Source organism: Neltuma alba, unplaced genomic scaffold, assembly GCF_004799145.2.
Source record: "Neltuma alba isolate B1F8T4 unplaced genomic scaffold, ASM479914v2 tig00011134_pilon, whole genome shotgun sequence".
Lineage (NCBI taxonomy): Eukaryota > Viridiplantae > Streptophyta > Magnoliopsida > Fabales > Fabaceae > Neltuma > Neltuma alba.
The window spans coordinates 61659-79738 of NW_021635870.1; the positions used below are offsets into that span (position 1 = coordinate 61659).

At 36.9% G+C, this 18080-nt stretch overlaps 2 protein-coding genes across 3 annotated transcripts; one reads left to right on the forward strand and one right to left on the reverse strand.

Annotated features, from left to right (window-relative positions):
* LOC114761746 (glutaredoxin-C10-like) lies at positions 1–1676 on the reverse strand. The gene is given in 3 exon segments (XM_028951176.1): positions 1–1410; positions 1413–1447; positions 1449–1676. Coding segments are annotated over 3 exon segments (456 nt in total). The 5' UTR covers positions 1499–1676; the 3' UTR covers positions 1–1039.
* A 12373-nt stretch (positions 1677–14049) lies between these two features.
* On the forward strand, positions 14050–17924 carry LOC114761744 (cytochrome P450 711A1). Of its 2 annotated transcripts, none has more exons than XM_028951173.1 (5): positions 14050–14363; positions 16051–16203; positions 16309–17089; positions 17169–17264; positions 17386–17924. In XM_028951173.1, the coding sequence occupies exons 1-5, from the start codon at positions 14137–14139 to the stop codon at positions 17716–17718; spliced, it is 1590 nt and encodes a 529-aa protein (XP_028807006.1). In that variant the 5' UTR covers positions 14050–14136; the 3' UTR covers positions 17719–17924. The 2 variants fall into 2 exon arrangements, with proteins under 2 accessions (XP_028807006.1, XP_028807007.1); XM_028951174.1 differs by lacking the exon at positions 14050–14363 and adding an exon at positions 15874–15961.
* Positions 17925–18080: the final 156 nt, after the last annotated feature.

Sequence of the window (18080 nt, forward strand, 5' to 3'; positions counted from 1 at the left end):
TGAGCACAAGATACCATATAAATAATTGTGAGAGAAAACCAACAAAACTAATCAGGAATTTAAGCATATTTGATTTGATATGAGAGAATAATATTACAGAAGCCATGGGATTAAATGGGTGTTGATGAAAGGGACAACACAGGGCATGGAACCAATAAAAGAGAGGAAAGGAGTCGTGTTTGCTCAGGACATTTGATTTTCAATAATTGAAGAAGCATTTGTCCGTATGCCTCCTCCCGCTTCATCATCTTCATCTTTTTTTCCGAAGAACCTTGTTTTTTTTTTTTCCAAAAGAAATAAAGCCCCCCCCCCTCTTTTTTCCCTCAAGGACTTAACCCCCATAAACAAAGGCCATGAAGATCTTCGATCCCTGGTCTCCTCGGACGGCCCCGACTGTCCCTATCCCGGGCAAACGGCGCCAACAACAGTTTGACACGGAAGATGAAAGAGCAATCCAAAAGGGTAACAAATTTCTCATATATCTACCTACGGATCCCGACACAGCAGATTGATATTATTGATATGCCGAGAGAGAGAGAGAGAAATGATAAGCTTTGCGATTTGGGAGAGGAAGAGTGAGGAAGCTACTGTGGGCTATACATCTGCCGCCCTGAGTGCTTAATAATTGGGAATGGGCCCCAAAATGACTGACGCGGAGACTGAGTTACTCTGACTGACTCGCCCAAACGCTGTAGAACCCAAGCACTGCACGCACTGGATACCCTTATACACGTGTTCCCTCCGTAACCAGCGAGTATCGTTCACGACAAAACCATACTCCCTCGTTTATTCGAATCCATTCTTTCCCCACACTGACTGCTCACTTCGCATCCACCACCCATCCCCGCCAGAGGAACCGAAACACCACAACAAACCCTTTTCCTAATTTCTCATCGTTTCCATACCAAACTGCTGAACACCTCCTGGATTCAGATTTCATACTCCAGCAGGATTATACGAATTAGCTACATCGACCTTTTTTTTTCCTTTTTTTTTTGGAATATTTAATTATGAAGTGATAAATATAATCAATGATGAATCATACCCAGAGAGCTCCGACTTGAGCTAGCTTGGGGACGAGGTGGCCGCTGAGATGGAGGGCGACGAGGGACTCCAGACCACCGATGCAGGAGCCGCCGATGAAAACGGCGGGGGCTCGATTGCGGAGGGAGTCAGTGTCGAGGTCGGAGGAGGCGGGGAGAGCGGCGATCTCGTGGTCGTCGAGTTCGATGACAGTGGGATGGACGCCGATGGTGGCGAGCAGCTTCTTCATGACGTGGCACATGCAGCAAGAGGATCGGCTGAAGATGATGACGGGGTGCTCGGAGATGAGGCGCTGGATTCGGGCCTCGGCGGATTCGTCCAAGTCGATGGATAAGGAGGCGGAAGAGGAAGAAGAGGAGTTGGTCATGGCGGTGGCGGCGGCGGCGGTGTTGGTGGAGGAGGGAGCGAGGTCGAGGTGGATAAGGTCGTCGGAGCAGCGGCGTAGCCCTTGCATCCCCGTACACTGGCGGTGGGGGGCGAGAGAGGGGTGATGTCAGCGTGGGGTGAAGGCAAGTGGGTGTTGGGGAGGCTGGAGAATTGGAGCTGCTTTGGAGGTGTTTTATAAATGAGAAGGGGGCGTGGTTGCTTACATCACAGACTACTGTTCCCCTCCTCCCCGCCTCACTCTCCTCAACGCGCGCTCGTCGCGTTCCGCCATCACCCCTTTGTCTTTTCTTTTTGTTTTTTAAAAAATTTCTCGCCAAATACATATGCACATATATAGTGTAATAATATTCATATGTTTTCTCATTATTATTTGTCAAATAAAAACAACCGACTCCTTTGCCAGGTCCGTCAATATATCAATATACTGATGATGTACTCCTCCGGTCCTAATTATAAGACCCAATTGACTTATTTGAGGAGATTAAGGAAGTAAGTTAAATTGGTTATTTATAATAAATAAGTGTTGTTATTCCTAAAATATCCTTGCTAATTAAGTATATTGGCTAAAACTATCATTATTAGAAGGATTATCTTAGAAAAAAATGCATAAATATAAGAGAGAAAATGGATTGGGTCTTATAATTAGGACCAAATAAAAAGTCAAACTGGGTCTTATAATAAGGACCGGAGGAGTATATATGTTGATGTATATCAAGCGTGTGCAATATTTCCTTTCTCCCATTCCTAATATAACAACGAGATATTTAATTTATATACGAAAATATATATTGGTTTTCCTAACATCTCCCTTTAATTTAATCACCTATATATAATTATAATCACTCCTTCATGAAAATCTTAGAGATAAGATGAATTGATATTTTATATTTGCTATTAAATTAAATTTTTACTTAACTTTTACATCAGAAATTAGAGTAGGTGATAGTGAGAATTTATTATTGATAAATTTGGTAATACGGCATTTAACTAAATAATCTAATTATTACCCATCTACTGTCCTTTTTCTTTAATATACTAGTATTATTGTGGAATCTCAATGAATATCTTATATGTAAATATTTTTAGAAAAATAAAAAAAATGAGGTCATGTGCATTAAAGAAATGGCGGGGAATTTTGGGGGGATACTGAGAGCTGAGAAGGAGAGGAGGCAACGTCAAAGATTCCCAACCCGAAGTGGGGGTTGCTTGCTTTTGTCAAGGATCAACGGAGAATTCATGATTACTTACGGGAGGTGATCTGAGAAGAGAGGGTCACGAACGTAATAGCCAAATGGGTAGTTCCGGAATAGACATTTTTATTCTGGAATCGGGGAGTGATCAGATCAGATCCCACGCTGACGCACAGCCTCCGTGCCGCCGTGGTGGTCGCAGGGGTGAATTATCAGTGACGTCGTCCCATTGACTTGGACGGGGAACGGTCAGATGGAAACCCCCCCCTGACGTAACCACACCAAAAGGTATGCCCCTGGCTGATTGGACCCCACTCCCCCCCACTGATACCCATCCCTGACATAATCATCGGACGCAGTTGTTACTTCCTCGTCATCCTGACGTTCCTCTCCCGCCACGTGGCCTCCGTCTTTTTCTTTCCCTCGCTCGGGGAGGCAATCAGTGACTGTGCCCTTCCCCGCTCCCGCCCAATCACACCCCCCCACGTGGCCCGTCAGCCTTCTGGGAGTGGGCTGTGGTCCCCCACCATCACGAATCTGAAAGTCACACAGCCAGGAGAGTCCTTCAAGCTGCACCGTTGATGGTGCTGAATAGGGTGTCTGCCATGTGGCCGCTGACGTGTACCCAAGTTGCATCACCCACCTCCTCTCCTCCGCTCACGGCTTCTAATCCCCGGCAGTTCCCGCCGCTGTTTTGATCCTCCATAGCAATTTCTCTTTCTGATTAATTATTGGAAGTCCCCTGTGCATTAAAGTATATATGGTCGGGTATTTAATTCCAATTATTCAAAATCAAAACGTGCTGGCTTGTTTGAGAATACGCACGCGTAGCGATCCACGATCAAATAAAAAAGAAGAAGCTGATTCATTAAGAACAGTAAGCAAGCATAACTTCATAACCTTCCCTTTTCGACATATATTTCGCCGTATTCTGGCGAATTGCTGAACCCACACAAAAGTGGTCATGTAATGGCATGAAATAATGGCAGTTACTTTCAGAGGATCGGATCGTCGTCCTTGACCTTCTGAGCACTGGCTAGTAGCTAATTCTTTATTGAGGTTTCTCTCTCAAGCATTATAAAAAGGGAGTCACAATATAGGCAGGTAAAAATGCCTTGAGAGATAGAAATAAACTCGGACTAATATCTGACATCTCTATCAACATTACTTCGAGGACAAGCAAGAGGAGGCGTGGTGCTATTAGGGAACTGAGAATGGTGCCTTTGGTTTTGTAATGGAAAGACTGATTGATGGAGATTTGATTGGAGGGGCGGATATTCCAAATCAAAAGGGCGGGGTGGATACGATGTGAGTGGTTGGGTTAAGTGCAAAATCAGTGGACATACAGTAAAGCAAGGCAGGGACCTGATGAATTCTCGGCTTTTTTTGGGGGGGTGTTTGGATGGACTTTTTATTGCGTGGAAATGGCACTCCTCGTCACCATGCAATTATGCACATATAAAGTCAAATCCAAAACACACACGTAAACGAAAAAGCAGGGCGTCGCACACTAACATCATCGTCAACCATGGGGCTTGTCACTTCGTCACTCGTCTCCACCGCCCAATGTTAATGCCCCAGAATATAATTATAGCGGAGGAATTGAATAAAATAGAAGCCTTTTATGGCAGGAGGGCACACAGAAAAAATCTCCACATCAAACACTCGCCCCTTGATTTATTACTCCCCTCCCTGACAATAATATATAGAAATACCACCCGTCTGTGGGAATTTCAAATTCTTTTTCATTACATGTGATCATGGGTTAGTTAGTTAATCAATGAACACGCTCGTATTAAAAAAAAAACTAATTAATTTATGCATATATATAGACACACATCTGTGAGAACGTGTGAGTAGTGGAACATACATACATGTATAAGGCACGTGGCAATTGCGTAAAACGTTAATGTGCCCCCCGGGGGGGGGTGCGCATATTAGAAGCCATGTGATAATCAAGCAAAAGATTTGTGGTTAGCAACGAAGCAGCCGCAAGTTCAAATTCGATCCGCGCAGGAATTGGAATATGTGCACTCAATAAGAGTGCCATATTGATGGATTTGGTTTTTAGTTTTATGTCATTTTTTGGCGGGTGGACTTGAAGCCAATACAAATGACAGGGAACAATATGAGAGTGTGACAAAACTGGGACGATGTGATTTTGGGGATTGAACATCAACCAAAGAGAGAGCTACAATTTGAGTAAACATAAACAACCAAAACAGTCTAATAACATAAAATTGATTAGCTTTTGAGAAATGTTTTTACAAATTCCGGGTAAGTACGTGCGAAAAATTATATTCCGATTTACAGGAAAATATTTTTTTAAAGTTTCCAAATACTATTTAAGACTCTCTTGCGAATGAATGGTTGCGTATTCCATCGTATTTATAATAAAAAAAAAACATTAATACACACTATTCTCTTATTAAAATAAACATAGAAAAATTAGTTACATCCACGCAGTTTCCATTTTAAATTTTAAAATGAAAATAAATTTCCCTTTAAATTTTTTCTCAAATAATAATTGTCGCTTTAGAAACTCAATAAATATTAATTGTTTTTATACAGAAACGACCATATAAGTCACTATATTCCAATAAATCTATTCTTAAATAAATAAGAATATTTTTATAAACTTCACTATGCTTTAAATCACTCGATATAATTTTTAAGAAGCCGTGTGCACATCGTTAAATGTTTTAAAACGCATATTATGAGGAGGGAGAAGTAGAGGTGGGAGTAGCAGGGAGCGAATCCAAATTCCCAGCCCGATAACGGAAGGCCGGAGATCGGGCGGGAAGCCACGTGTCAGGCTGCGGTGGCTTTAATAGGCCACTCGGATTCTTTTTTCTTCGTATTACTATTCACGATTCTTTTCGTGATATTATAATGATTATAAGAAAAAGCTTTATGAGCCGAGGAGTGGAGGGAGCGCAGGATTAGCGGAGGTGAGAGTGAGGGAGTGGAAAGATGAATGCTTTCTTAATGGGTTCACAAATCTTAAGGAACCACCACAGAACTTAAAAAGGGGGCGCGTGCTTACACGCTCGCCCTCTCTTTTGTTTCCGGTGTTTTTTTCCCTTGTGAAATACTATTTCTGATATAATTATAAGAATTAGTTGAGTAATTTTTAAAAATTAAAAAAAAAAAAGTTAAATTAGTTATTTATATAAATAGATGTTATCTTTTTAAAAATATTTTTGTTAATTAAGTATATTGATAAGAACGACTATTATTAGAAGGATTAACTTAAAAAATATATATAAATATGATAGACAAATAAATTAGAATATTATATTTAAAAATAAAATAAAAATAAAATAAAATTTTATATTAAATATCCGAAATAGTATATGTATAAAGAGTATAGATACAGAATATAAAATAATGTCGGCGGCGTTGCGTTTGATGGAGAAGCATATGTATACACCCATAATTGATGGAAGATGCATGGAACTTGGTTGACTGATTAAGTGTGACACGTGGGTGACATCATCTGACGTGACCTTATCATGTCATTGCTGAGCCCCCATCACTTCCTTGCCTCCCATTCATTGGCTGCATCCTCCTCAGTCCTAACAAGCTCAACTCATCCCTGTATGCGACTTCAGTTTCTAGAAGAAAAAAAAAAAAATCCGTAAAAAAAAAACCATCAAAATAAAAAATTAGATACAGAGATCTGTTTATAAAAATTATTGTTAAAATTTATATTATTATTGTTAAAAATTATACTAATATTATCATGAGTTTTAATCTATAATTTTTTTACGATTTTTTTAAAAAATAATCTCTTCGTCTGTTTTTTTTTCAGTAACAGTTTATTATGGTTCACACAGAGGGTTAATATTAATTTTATATTTAAGACTTATTTTAATATTTATTAATTTTTTTAAATTGATCACGTTAACATTTTACAATTAATAGAAATATTTTTTTAAAACACACTGTAAATTTGGAAAACAAAATGAATTGAAATTTTATAGTTAGGAGTGCTAATTAACTCTTATATTTAGAATATTAGATGTTGCATCGAATTATATTGTCTTCAATAAAAGCTGAGTCTAAAGTCTAGCGTCACTTGCAATACTTTCTTTTTTTTAAACCTTGGTCACTTGTAATACTTTCATCCCCACAAGTTGAAAAGAAAAGGCGGGGCGTTACGCAAAGAAAAAGAATAACAGCGGTCGTCCACTCGTCCCTTAAAAAACAATCAGGTAGGGTGAAAAAAGCTAACGAGAGCTACACTCACCATCGCGAAAGGAACAAGTTGTGACTGTGATGATTGGGTATGGAAATAGCTGGATTCAAATAATTTATTACTCCTCTTATCTTAAATATAAGATTCATTTTATAATATAATTATAAGACTTATTTTGTAGTATAAAATTAGGTCTTATATTTAAGACCGAAAGAGTATTAATTATCTGTATTTTTTTCACTTCTCTTTTTTTTTTATAATAAAATTTTCACTCCTATTTAATTGAAACATGACTGCGTAATTATTTTTTCTAGTTCAAATATAAATTTTACATAAATCACCATCACAAATACTCCTCCAATCCTTAATATAAGACCCAATTGTTGAGTTGGTTTTGATATTAAATATAAGACATATTTATCATATTTATTAATTTTCTCTAAATTATTCCTATAGATACTTCCTCAACTATAATCAAGTAGAAGAGGGAGATGAGGTATTAAGAAAGATGATTATAGTATTTTAGGAAAAACTTGTCATATTTCTTATAATTAACTAACTTACTTAACTTTCTTAATCTAATCAAATTAGTTAAATAGATCTTATATTAAGGACTGAAAGAGTATTTTATTCATGTGTATATTATAAAATTTACAATCCAATTATTTGCAGCATACAACTAACACTGTAACTTACCTCGAGCTATATAAAAAAAACAGGGATCATGACTTAATTCTCCTTTTTTCCTCCCGAAGGGAGGGGGAAGTTGAGCAATCTTAGACAACTTTTAGAATTATTTACCAATCATAATGCGACGAAATTTTCATTAATGGTTCACACCTATGACGTGGGCGGGAGGGGAAGAGGTGAATTAGGATCTCAATTTTAAAATAAAGATGCTGCGAGCATAATGGCGGCCAACCCATTTACCCCTGGTTAAGTTAGATACATAATTGACGTTTTTTAATGCGAGTTGATATTTTAACTGGCCCCAGTTTCTTTGGCTGGGCCACCATATTTTCGGCTAAAATATATGGATATGCTAAATGCTGATATTAATTAATCGAGTGAGAGATAAATCTGAAGTTGATATTTAAGAATTCAATTAAAAAGATGCAATCAGGTAAAATTGTAATGAAGAATGTGGAGAGCGCAAAAAATGGCCGCTAAGAAGCGGGAGCAGAAAAGGTGTTGCATAAAGGCACTAGAATTAAATTACCGGTTTGGGGTTATGATTTGACGCCACCACACGGAACACTCAATTGTTTGATAGTACCCAAAACACATGATATTTGGAATATTCCTACCATAAATTCAAAGTGTCTATCTATTGATTGACTGGCCTACTTTGTTAGTTTGTCTTCATCTATCTTCTAATCTCCACTCTTTGGTGTTTGCTTTGAACATATCAATATTTTCGGGGATGACTTTAACAGAGTGAATAATTTCAACATCGATCAAACGCTTCAGCTTTTGTGAGGGGGCCCATCGATTATGTGCGTAGTGGAGGAGTCGGAATCGGCAGCACGAGGCAGTTATGATGGCTAGGAAAAGGCATTTTGATTTTACCATTCTGCCTGTTCCATTTCTACCTCCCCCGCTTTCACACACCCCATCCATGCATGTCCCACTTTCACGTTCCTTCCTTCAATTTAGTATTCCGGTCTTTAATACAAGACTTATTTAACTAATTTGATTAGATTAAAAAAGTTAGTTAATTATAAAATATGACATTTTTTTCCTAAAACATTATAATCATCTTCCTTAATATCCTCTTTCCTTTTTCTACTTGATTATGGTTGAGAAAGTATCCATAGGGAGATAATTTAAGAAAAATTAGTAAGTATAAGTTTTATATTTAGAAGCAAGAACGACTCAATAATTAGGTCTTATATTAAGGACATGAGGAGTACTATATTTTCTTTCCACCTATATAATATCTTCTATTTATAAATATGCTGCCATATATTCAATCACAGTGTTAATAATAAATTGCCTTAGTGATCCACTATGCTTGATTAGGTCTAAATTGTATACACTTACCTTTTTTTTTTTTTTTTTTTTACTGCAGGAGCATAGCATGCGGAAAAAAGTGGTGGTTTCACCTTTAAAAATTATTCACTCCGTAATTTTTGTTGTGAAGCTGGTTTTTTTTTTTTTTTTACTGAGGTATGAAGTTGATGACTTATGATCAGTAGCCAAAGATACATGCAGATTGTTTCGGCTACATGAACTGGTTGGTTGATCTGCTATTGAGTGGGGCCCATGCTTATGCTTTTGCGGATTAGATATGTTAATGAGTTCCATCCCTAGAGAAATTGTTTTGAGGCACTACTGTAATCCTAAAACTATCTGGCAAACAGGCAAACAGTAAACGCCGGGAGAGACATGAAGCAAGGAATACGTGCTTGCTTTTTTTTTTTTTTTAAGGATATTGGAGATATTTTTGTGACTATAATTTTGGTTCATTGCAATTTCATCCGTGACCTAATTACATGAAAAAAAAAATCTCATTATAGTTTCATCCCTGACCCTGTTACATGAACCAAAAAAAAGAAAACAGTCTGGAATGATAAGGGCTAACTGGGGAAAGTGCCTGTGCAATTGAAACAGCAGATGATGAGGCTAATAAGGATTTGAAAACTACAAATATGAAATCACAAGTTTGTTTTTTTATACAAAAATTTTAGGAAATGAGTTAGGCTCACCCATGATCCACTAGAGCTTATCCTTATGGGCACGAGAACATGACAAGCAAGTCTTTTTTTTTCCTGACCCAAAAGGTATGAATCTCCCAATTTTACTAAGCTGCAAATATGCCTCTCCCAATGTCTCAACCAGCTCAGAGATTGAATCTACTCCAAGGAAGAGGAGTTATGGAATCACAAGTTTTTTTTTTTTTTGCTAAAGCATAAGTATCCTCCTATTGGAGGCAATCTTATCTGAGATACTGTCGGGTACTAAATGAGAGCACCTCTCCTAGTGGGGATTTGAACCTTGGTTCGTTATGCTGTGAGGAACTAACTCCTCCTGCTAGACCCAATCCCTGTTAGTTACGGAATCACAAGTTGTCTCCATACAAGATGTATTCCACTCTGGGCCCAAGCTGATCAGCCCAAACCAAAAAGAATGGGTGGCTCGCCATACTTTTTTTGGTACAAGGTGACAAAGGTGAACGAGGCCGTATCACTCAGTACACTTGGGGCTTAATTGCGAAATAAACAGAATTTGGGCTTTCTTCGTCGGGTGTTCGGCCCATTCCCGAACAAATCAGCATTTCAACACTCCTATTAATTACTTTTTTTAAAAAAAAAGGCTTCTGCCATCAATACTCACAGTCGGACCCAACTAATGCTTGTTCCTGTCTTCATTTTATGGATTCATTATCAACCACTTTGCACGGTGTTACTTGAGTTTAAACAATATATATATAATTTTTTAGAATTACCCTTGCTTAAGTTAACAAGTTAAAAAAAATCCTTTTCCCACCATGAATTTGTTCTCACCAGTAAAAAAAAAAAAAAAGTCTTTGCGTGATATAAAATTGACATGAAATTGTGACCCGGTCAAAGTTAAACTTATTTTATAAAAGTTACAGGATCCAGCACTGTGTCTGCATTTTCTTCAGTAAAATTCGTACTGTTATAATCTACATCTCTGTCAAAAAACATTTACGCTTATGCTAAGATTTATTGTTGTAATTTATGGATAATATGACTTGGTTTTAAAATGTCATAAAACTACTTTGCAAGAAATACAATTTAATTTTTAATAAATTCATGTATTTTAGTTGTCTGTTGGGAGCAGACAAAAACATCAACGCGTCCCTGATATGCTGATACTATCAGGAATTGAGTTGACTGATGGACTTCAGTAACAAATTTATACTTCCAGCATAATTATTTTCAATAAAAAATATTCGTGCACAAGAATGATATTGAATTGTCCAAAACTTTAAAATAGCGAGATGGATGAAAACTCAATAATTTTTTGTTGCATGTGATAGTTGTACAGAAAATTATAATCAAATTAAATAATAAATACCTTAAACTTAAAAATCAATATCTTTACCAGTCGTGTGATATCAATAATCAATCAATAGAGTACAAGATATTGAGAAAACCTCTTTGATTATGTGTATCATGAAAGGCTGTTTATACTGTCCCGTCTCGCTAAAAGCCGTGACGGAACGGAACGCAAAACGGCCTCCTCCCATCCTGAGATATATATTTATATACACACATATATATTTTGTATAGATTATTTTTGTTTGTTTATTATAACAATGCAAAAAAATAAATTTTAAATTTTAAAAAATAAATAGAATTCACATCTTTTAATAAGTTTTTTACTTCGATGTTTAAAAAAAGAAAAAAAATTGTTTTTAAAAATGTAACTCAAACAAGTTTCAATCAATACCATATGATAATGCATTTTTGTGTTTAGACTTCATTAGAATAAAGGATAGTGGCCTTTGCATGACCACATGTAACATTTATTTTGAGAAATTTTGAAACATGAAAAAGAAAAACAAGTTTAAGTAATTTATCTCTACTTAAATCAAATATTCACTACTACTCCTCCGGTCCTTATTATAAGACTCAATTTGACTTTTTATTTGGTCATAATTATAAGACCCAATCCATTTTGTCTCTTATATTTATGCATTTTTTTCCAAGATAATCCTTCTAATAATGATAGTTTTAGCCAATATACTTAATTAGTGAGGATATTTTAAGAATGACAACACTTATTTATTATAAATAACCAATTTAACTTACTTCCTTAATCTCCTCAAATAAGTCAATTGGGTCTTATAATTAGGACCGAAGGAGTATTACTTAATTACATGTAATTTAGATACTTAAAACTATATTTAGAAGGGAATACGATTTTGGTCAATTACGTTTGATATAAAATAAAATAAAATCAAAATGACGACACAATTTCTTTTCATTGAAAATTTTTTTAAAAAAATCCCACGAGACATCTTGGTCACATCCCTATTGGAACTATGATGACTTTGGAACGGGATAGGGTAGTGGACAGGGTCGTCTTGTCCCGTGAAAACCCTACTATTAAAAGTATTTCTAATGAAAATTTCTTACAATTAGAAAAGATATTTTGAAAAAAATAATAAATCTGAAAAGCAAAATGAATTGAAGTTTTATAAATAGAAAAAAAATCAACTCCCTAATTAATTTTTATATTAAATAGAAGAGATAGTATAATGACACTGAGAAGTTGAGATACTTTTACATAAGTCATAAATAAATCTTAGGCATTTTTGTACTCATACTTAAAAAAATAGTTTTTAATTTATAAGTTAAATTAGCTAAAAACTGTAACAAATACTCTTCTGGTCCTATTTATAAAGCAGAGAGAATATATTTTTTGGTCCTATTTATAAGGCACTGGGAGAAATTTTTTGCATAGATATACAATTTTACCCTTCATTTATTACTGTATTGATTTTGTTTATATGAGCCATAATGTATATTAAATAGAGATAAAGTTAAAAATTCATTAAATTTTAAATGATAGTTAATAAAATTTAAAAGATTTTTTTATTTATATAAAACATACTAGAAGTGTTTTATAAATATCACAAGAGGAGTTGTTTTCATATTTGTAACTGATTTATCATATAGATACTTTTTTTCTCCGTCAAACACCATACCTAACTGTCACTGTATGATGACACCGAGAAGTTGTGTCCAAATTGATTATCGCCTGACTTTTAATTTAACTCAGCAGTGGGGCCCGTATGTTATTCAAACCGCATTATGCATGACTCATAAATAAATAATTTAAATAATACAATATTATCAATTTGGATTTTTTTGGGGGGGGGGTCGTGCGCAGAGATGCAGAGTTATGAGTATTGCGGCCCACTTAAACAATCAGACAAAATTTACGGATCGTTGTCAGTGCGATTTCCAAAGCCTTCAATTTGGCCCCCCCAACATAACGCAAAGTAATCGTGTTATTTTCCGACTCTCTTATTGGATGCAACTTCAATTATTAAAATAAAAAAGTAAAATTAGCGAAGGAAATAGCTTCTACGGAAGCTAATCGCCGCTCGTCTCTTCAGTGTTTATTTAAAATAATTTATAATTACTTTTTTTTAAGTCATATTTTACAGAATACGAAAAATAAATAATTTCAAATGGGGTGTTATTCTCCATTGCTTAACCACTGTTGTTTATTGGGATAGCCATAGAGACTTCTAGATGGGAGGATGGATGGGGAATTTAAATCTTCATGATCGTGCAAACAAGCAACTACGTCCGTAACAATCAATGGGACGGCTCGTGGTTTTCTCTGACACTTACTTAATTCTGAACGCTAAATCATTTGAAGGCAATAAAACCGGACACGACGACGTTAATATTTGGGCATATATTCTATCATTTTTGTGGAGGAGCCAAAAACTTTGACGCTCCTCCGAATATGGTGGCCGAAACAGAAAGTCCCTTCTGGGTGGAGCACATCTATCCAAACATCACATACTTCCAAACCCATTTTCAAAAGACAATACGGCCAAACCAAACAAAAACGTACACCTAACTAATATTTTTTTTCTTTTTTGTCTCTCTCAACGGACATGTATGATTTGCTTTATTCTTGCGTTAAAAAATTCGCCAGAACAAATTTTGGAAAAACAAGATGGTGAAAGGCATATATCAGTGAACAGGGAAAATATACGCGTGCTCATCAAGTTTATCTTATCTGATAAAGCAGGAGCCTTTTTTGGTTTTTTGGGCGTGTCCATGCATTGAACATGGAAAAGAGAGAGAGAGATAAGCACAAATGCGTTTGAAAATGGAGGAAGGGGCAAATCCACCACAATGATTATGATGCTGTTTAGTGTTTTTGAGGGTCAAGAATATGAAAGACGATTAGGGGAATGGGTGATGGGGTTGGGTCATGGATCTGTGCTTCTGGCGGATGGAGGGAGACGTAGACCCCCAGCCGGCCAGCCCCCCTCCCATCACATGCACGACCACAATCCAAAATCCAAAATCCTATGGAAAGGATGAGTCACTGACTCCACATTATAATAAAATCCCACTGCGTACTAAAAAAGGTATCTAATTCTCTCATTCCATCATTCACATGCCGACAAACTCTCCTCCACTTGATCGTCACCACCCCCACATTCCCCTACTCCTTATTTAATAATCATAACTCTCTCCCCCCAGCAACCCAATACCTCTCATTTCTGTGCCTATACACACACACACACATATCTTCTCCGTCTCCTTCCCTGGTATATTCAAACCAGAAGAAGAAGAAGAAGAAGAAGAAGAAATGGGGGTTTTACAGTGGTTGCTGACTTGTATTTCTTCGGCTTCAGCAGCCATGACGGTGGTGGCAATGGTGGTGGGAGTGGTGCGCTATTTGTACGGGCCATATTGGGGAGTGAGGAAGGTTCCTGGCCCACCAGCCGTTCCACTCCTGGGACATCTTCCATTGCTGGCCAAGTATGGTCCTGATCTCTTCTCTCTACTCGCCAAGCAGTATGGCCCAATCTACAGGTTTCGTATTACTGTTCCTTCCACTTCGCGCTCAGCTCATATTTCTATCATTTGCTCGCCTCGCGCGCCTTGGCTCTTTCTTTGTGTGTTGACTCGAAAAGGCCAATAATAAAAATCTGAAGCTGTTTGGGTGTGTGAGGATCTGGTAACCGATGAGATTCAAAAGTGCAAAGCGGCTTTTTCTAGAGAATCATGGGAAGGGGGTTAAGTTTCTTGGAAATAATAATTAGTGACTCTGTGATCTCGTATTTCTTCATCTCATTTGTTGCCTTGCTTGGTTCCGTCGGCGTAAGCGCCCAGGGGTCCCTTCATCGTCTTGTTATTCTTCTTCTTCCATATCTTCGATCCCTCCTTTTGCCACTGTCATTCGCTTCTTAAGCGCCAATAGGCATAGCCCAAGGCATATCTCCCCTTGGCTAGCTTACGCCTCGCATTTTTATTTTAAGAAAACTATTTTATAATTTCAAATATATTTTTTAGCGAAAATCACAAAATAAATATCGTTAAAATTGAAAAATTGCATTACAAGGACCCATTCACAAAATTGTTTTTATTTGCTTATCAATTATTGCTAAAACCTATATTAATATTGTAACGGGTCCCTATTTATAATTTTTTTATTTTAAAACTTTTTTTTTGTGATTTTCTCATATTTTTTGATATATCAAAATTATTTTTCTGTTTTTGTTTCTTCATGTAGGACCTAGTTATTGAATTAAGTCTAACTCTAAATATAAGTTTTATTTATTATATTTGCTAATTTTTTCTAAGTTATATCTATTGATATTTTTTTAACCATAATCATTAGTTGCTTATTGTATAAAGATAGTTAGAGACAATAAAATTTAATTTTTATAGAGATAACCCCAAAAATTTGGAAGGAAAAAAAAAAGAGAATATTGCAAATCTAAAAAAGGAAGGGCGAAAGATGCGTTCGGACGACAGTCGATATTCGCAGGCTCAAAAGCGGCTTGCTTCTTCCCTGCTTCCTGAGAAATTATCGCGTCATTAAACATCATAATTTAATAAAACGAGTTTCTTTCTATTGCTAGAAACAAGTGTGCCGTAATATTATAATGCTACTTCTAATTTTTAATATAAGAGTTAGTTAATTAATTTAAATAGATTAAAAATTAATTAAGTTAATTATTTATAATAAATATGTATTATTTTTTTTAAAATATTCTTGTTAATAAAGTATATTAGTTAAAATTATTATTATTATAACGATTATCTTGAAAATAAATACGAGTAAATAAATTTTGAGAGATATAATAAATTAGAATCTTATATTTATAATCAAAATAAAAAAAATAAATATTATATTTATTCTCATGGACTGTATCCGATATAGGAAAGTAAGCTTTAAGATGAGAGTGCGCGGAGTCTGTTATTACCAAACCGTTCCAAGCCTTCGGCTTTTTGTGTTGCCGTATTATCTATTCACTGGGTCTTGAAGATTGCTGGAATAAAGGGGGGGAAAAAAATTTAAAACACAGAACCAGAAGAAGAGGAAGAAGAAGCAACACGCTTAACGGGTTTAGGAAATAGAAAAGCAAAACCCAGGAGCGAGGGGAGAGAGAAAAGATTCGCAACATGTTAGCTGCAGAAACATGTACCTGTCCTTGTTTCACAGTACTCCTGCAGCTTGTGTGTTTAACTGTTTTGTTAATGTTTGGTGGAGCAGATTTCATATGGGAAGACAACCACTGATAATTATAGCAGACCCAGAGCTGTGTAGAGAGGCCGGCATCAAAAAATTCAAGGATATTCGAAACAGAAGCATTCCTTCTCCTATCTCGGCTTCCCCTCTTCACCAAAAGGGTCTCTTTTTCACCAAGTATAAACAACTACACCACCCCTCCTTGAAACCCAACCTTGAAACTCCTATACACCCTTTTGTTGTTTTCATGCTGTAACGATCGATTGATTTTATGAAATGCAGGGATTCGAGATGGACGATCATGAGAAACACGATACTGTCAGTGTACCAGCCATCACACTTGGCCAACTTAGTGCCCATGATGCAATCGTATATAGAATCTGCAACTCAGAATCTTGATTCCAGCAAAGAAGACATGAGCTTCTCTAATCTCTCCCTCCGGTTGGCTTCTGATGTAATTGGGGAGGCGGCTTTTGGTGTCAACTTTGGACTATCAAAGCCTCATTTAGTGTGTGATTCAATGAAGAGTGTTAGCGTTACAAGTGATTGTGATGGGGTGTCAGATTTCATCAACAAACACATATACTCCACCACGCAGCTCAAGATGGACTTGTCCGGTTCCTTCTCCATCATACTTGGTCTTCTCGTCCCCGCCCTCCAAGAGCCATGCAGGCAGATTTTGAAGAGAATTCCAGGAACTATGGATTGGAAGATCGATCGTACCAACAAGACTTTGAGCGGCCGCCTTGATGAGATCGTGGAGAAGAGAATTAACAACAGGGACCCGAGTTCTAAGGATTTCTTGTCGCTCATATTGAATGCCAGAGAATCAAAATCAGTACCAGACAATATTTTTACCCCAGATTATGTCAGTGCTGTCACATACGAGCACCTTCTTGCTGGCTCGGCGACCACATCTTTTACTCTGTCTTCCATTGTGTACTTGGTTGCTGAACATCCGGAAGTAGAGAAAAATTTGCTGGCAGAGATCGATGCATTTGGCCCGCCTCATAAAAAACCCACTGCTAATGATCTCCATGACAAATTTCCTTATCTTGATCAGGTTTGCTTGTAATTGTACTTCCTGAGATTTGCTGCCAAGTCAATTGCAAATTAGAAAGATCTAACCTTCAAAAATGCAGGTGGTTAAAGAGGCAATGAGGTACTACACTGTCTCCCCGCTTGTTGCAAGAGAGACAACAAATAAAGTAGAAATAGGAGGTTACCTTCTCCCTAAGGTACTGTGTATTTGCATGTTGTGTGTGTGGGCGTGCTCATTGTTCAAACCATTTCTACTTTCGATACAGAGTAGACCATTTACTTAATCTCTGATTACTGATATGGAGTTACATGGGGCAGGGGACATGGGTGTGGTTAGCACTAGGAGTTCTAGCTAAAGATCCAAGAAACTTTCCGGAGCCAGAAAAGTTTAAACCTGAGAGGTTTGACCCAAAATGTGAAGAATCCAAACGAAGGCATCCTTATGCATTCATACCATTTGGAATTGGTCCTCGGGCCTGCATTGGCCAGAAATTTTCCATACAAGAGATCAAGCTTACCCTCATTCATTTATACCGCAACTATGTCTTTCGTCACTCTCCAGACATGGAAAAACCCGTACAACTTGACTATGGCATCGTTCTTAACTTCAAGAATGGTGTGAAGCTCAGGGCCGTTAAGAGAACACAGTGACGCCGCATACTATATTGCCTAAAATTTCTATATAGTGTAATACACCAATATAGCTAGCCGATGGTGAATTGTATCATTAAATATTAGTCAGGTGAGTCAGGCGCCGTTGCTCCCAAAGTAAATAATTATCTTTCTAGCGTCTTCGGATGCAAATTCTTAAAAAAATGCTATAAAATATTATCTTCAAGCACTTCTTGTTATTCGGACGAACAAAGAGTTACAGATATTTTGGGGAGTACGAACAAAATCAGAACACAGTCGATCCGAGTTATGGTTTATGGGTTTCCCGGATTTGTGTTTGTACAGAACCCATGTTAGGCTCGCTTAAGTTAACCATTTACACCCAGCCCAAAAAACGAAGA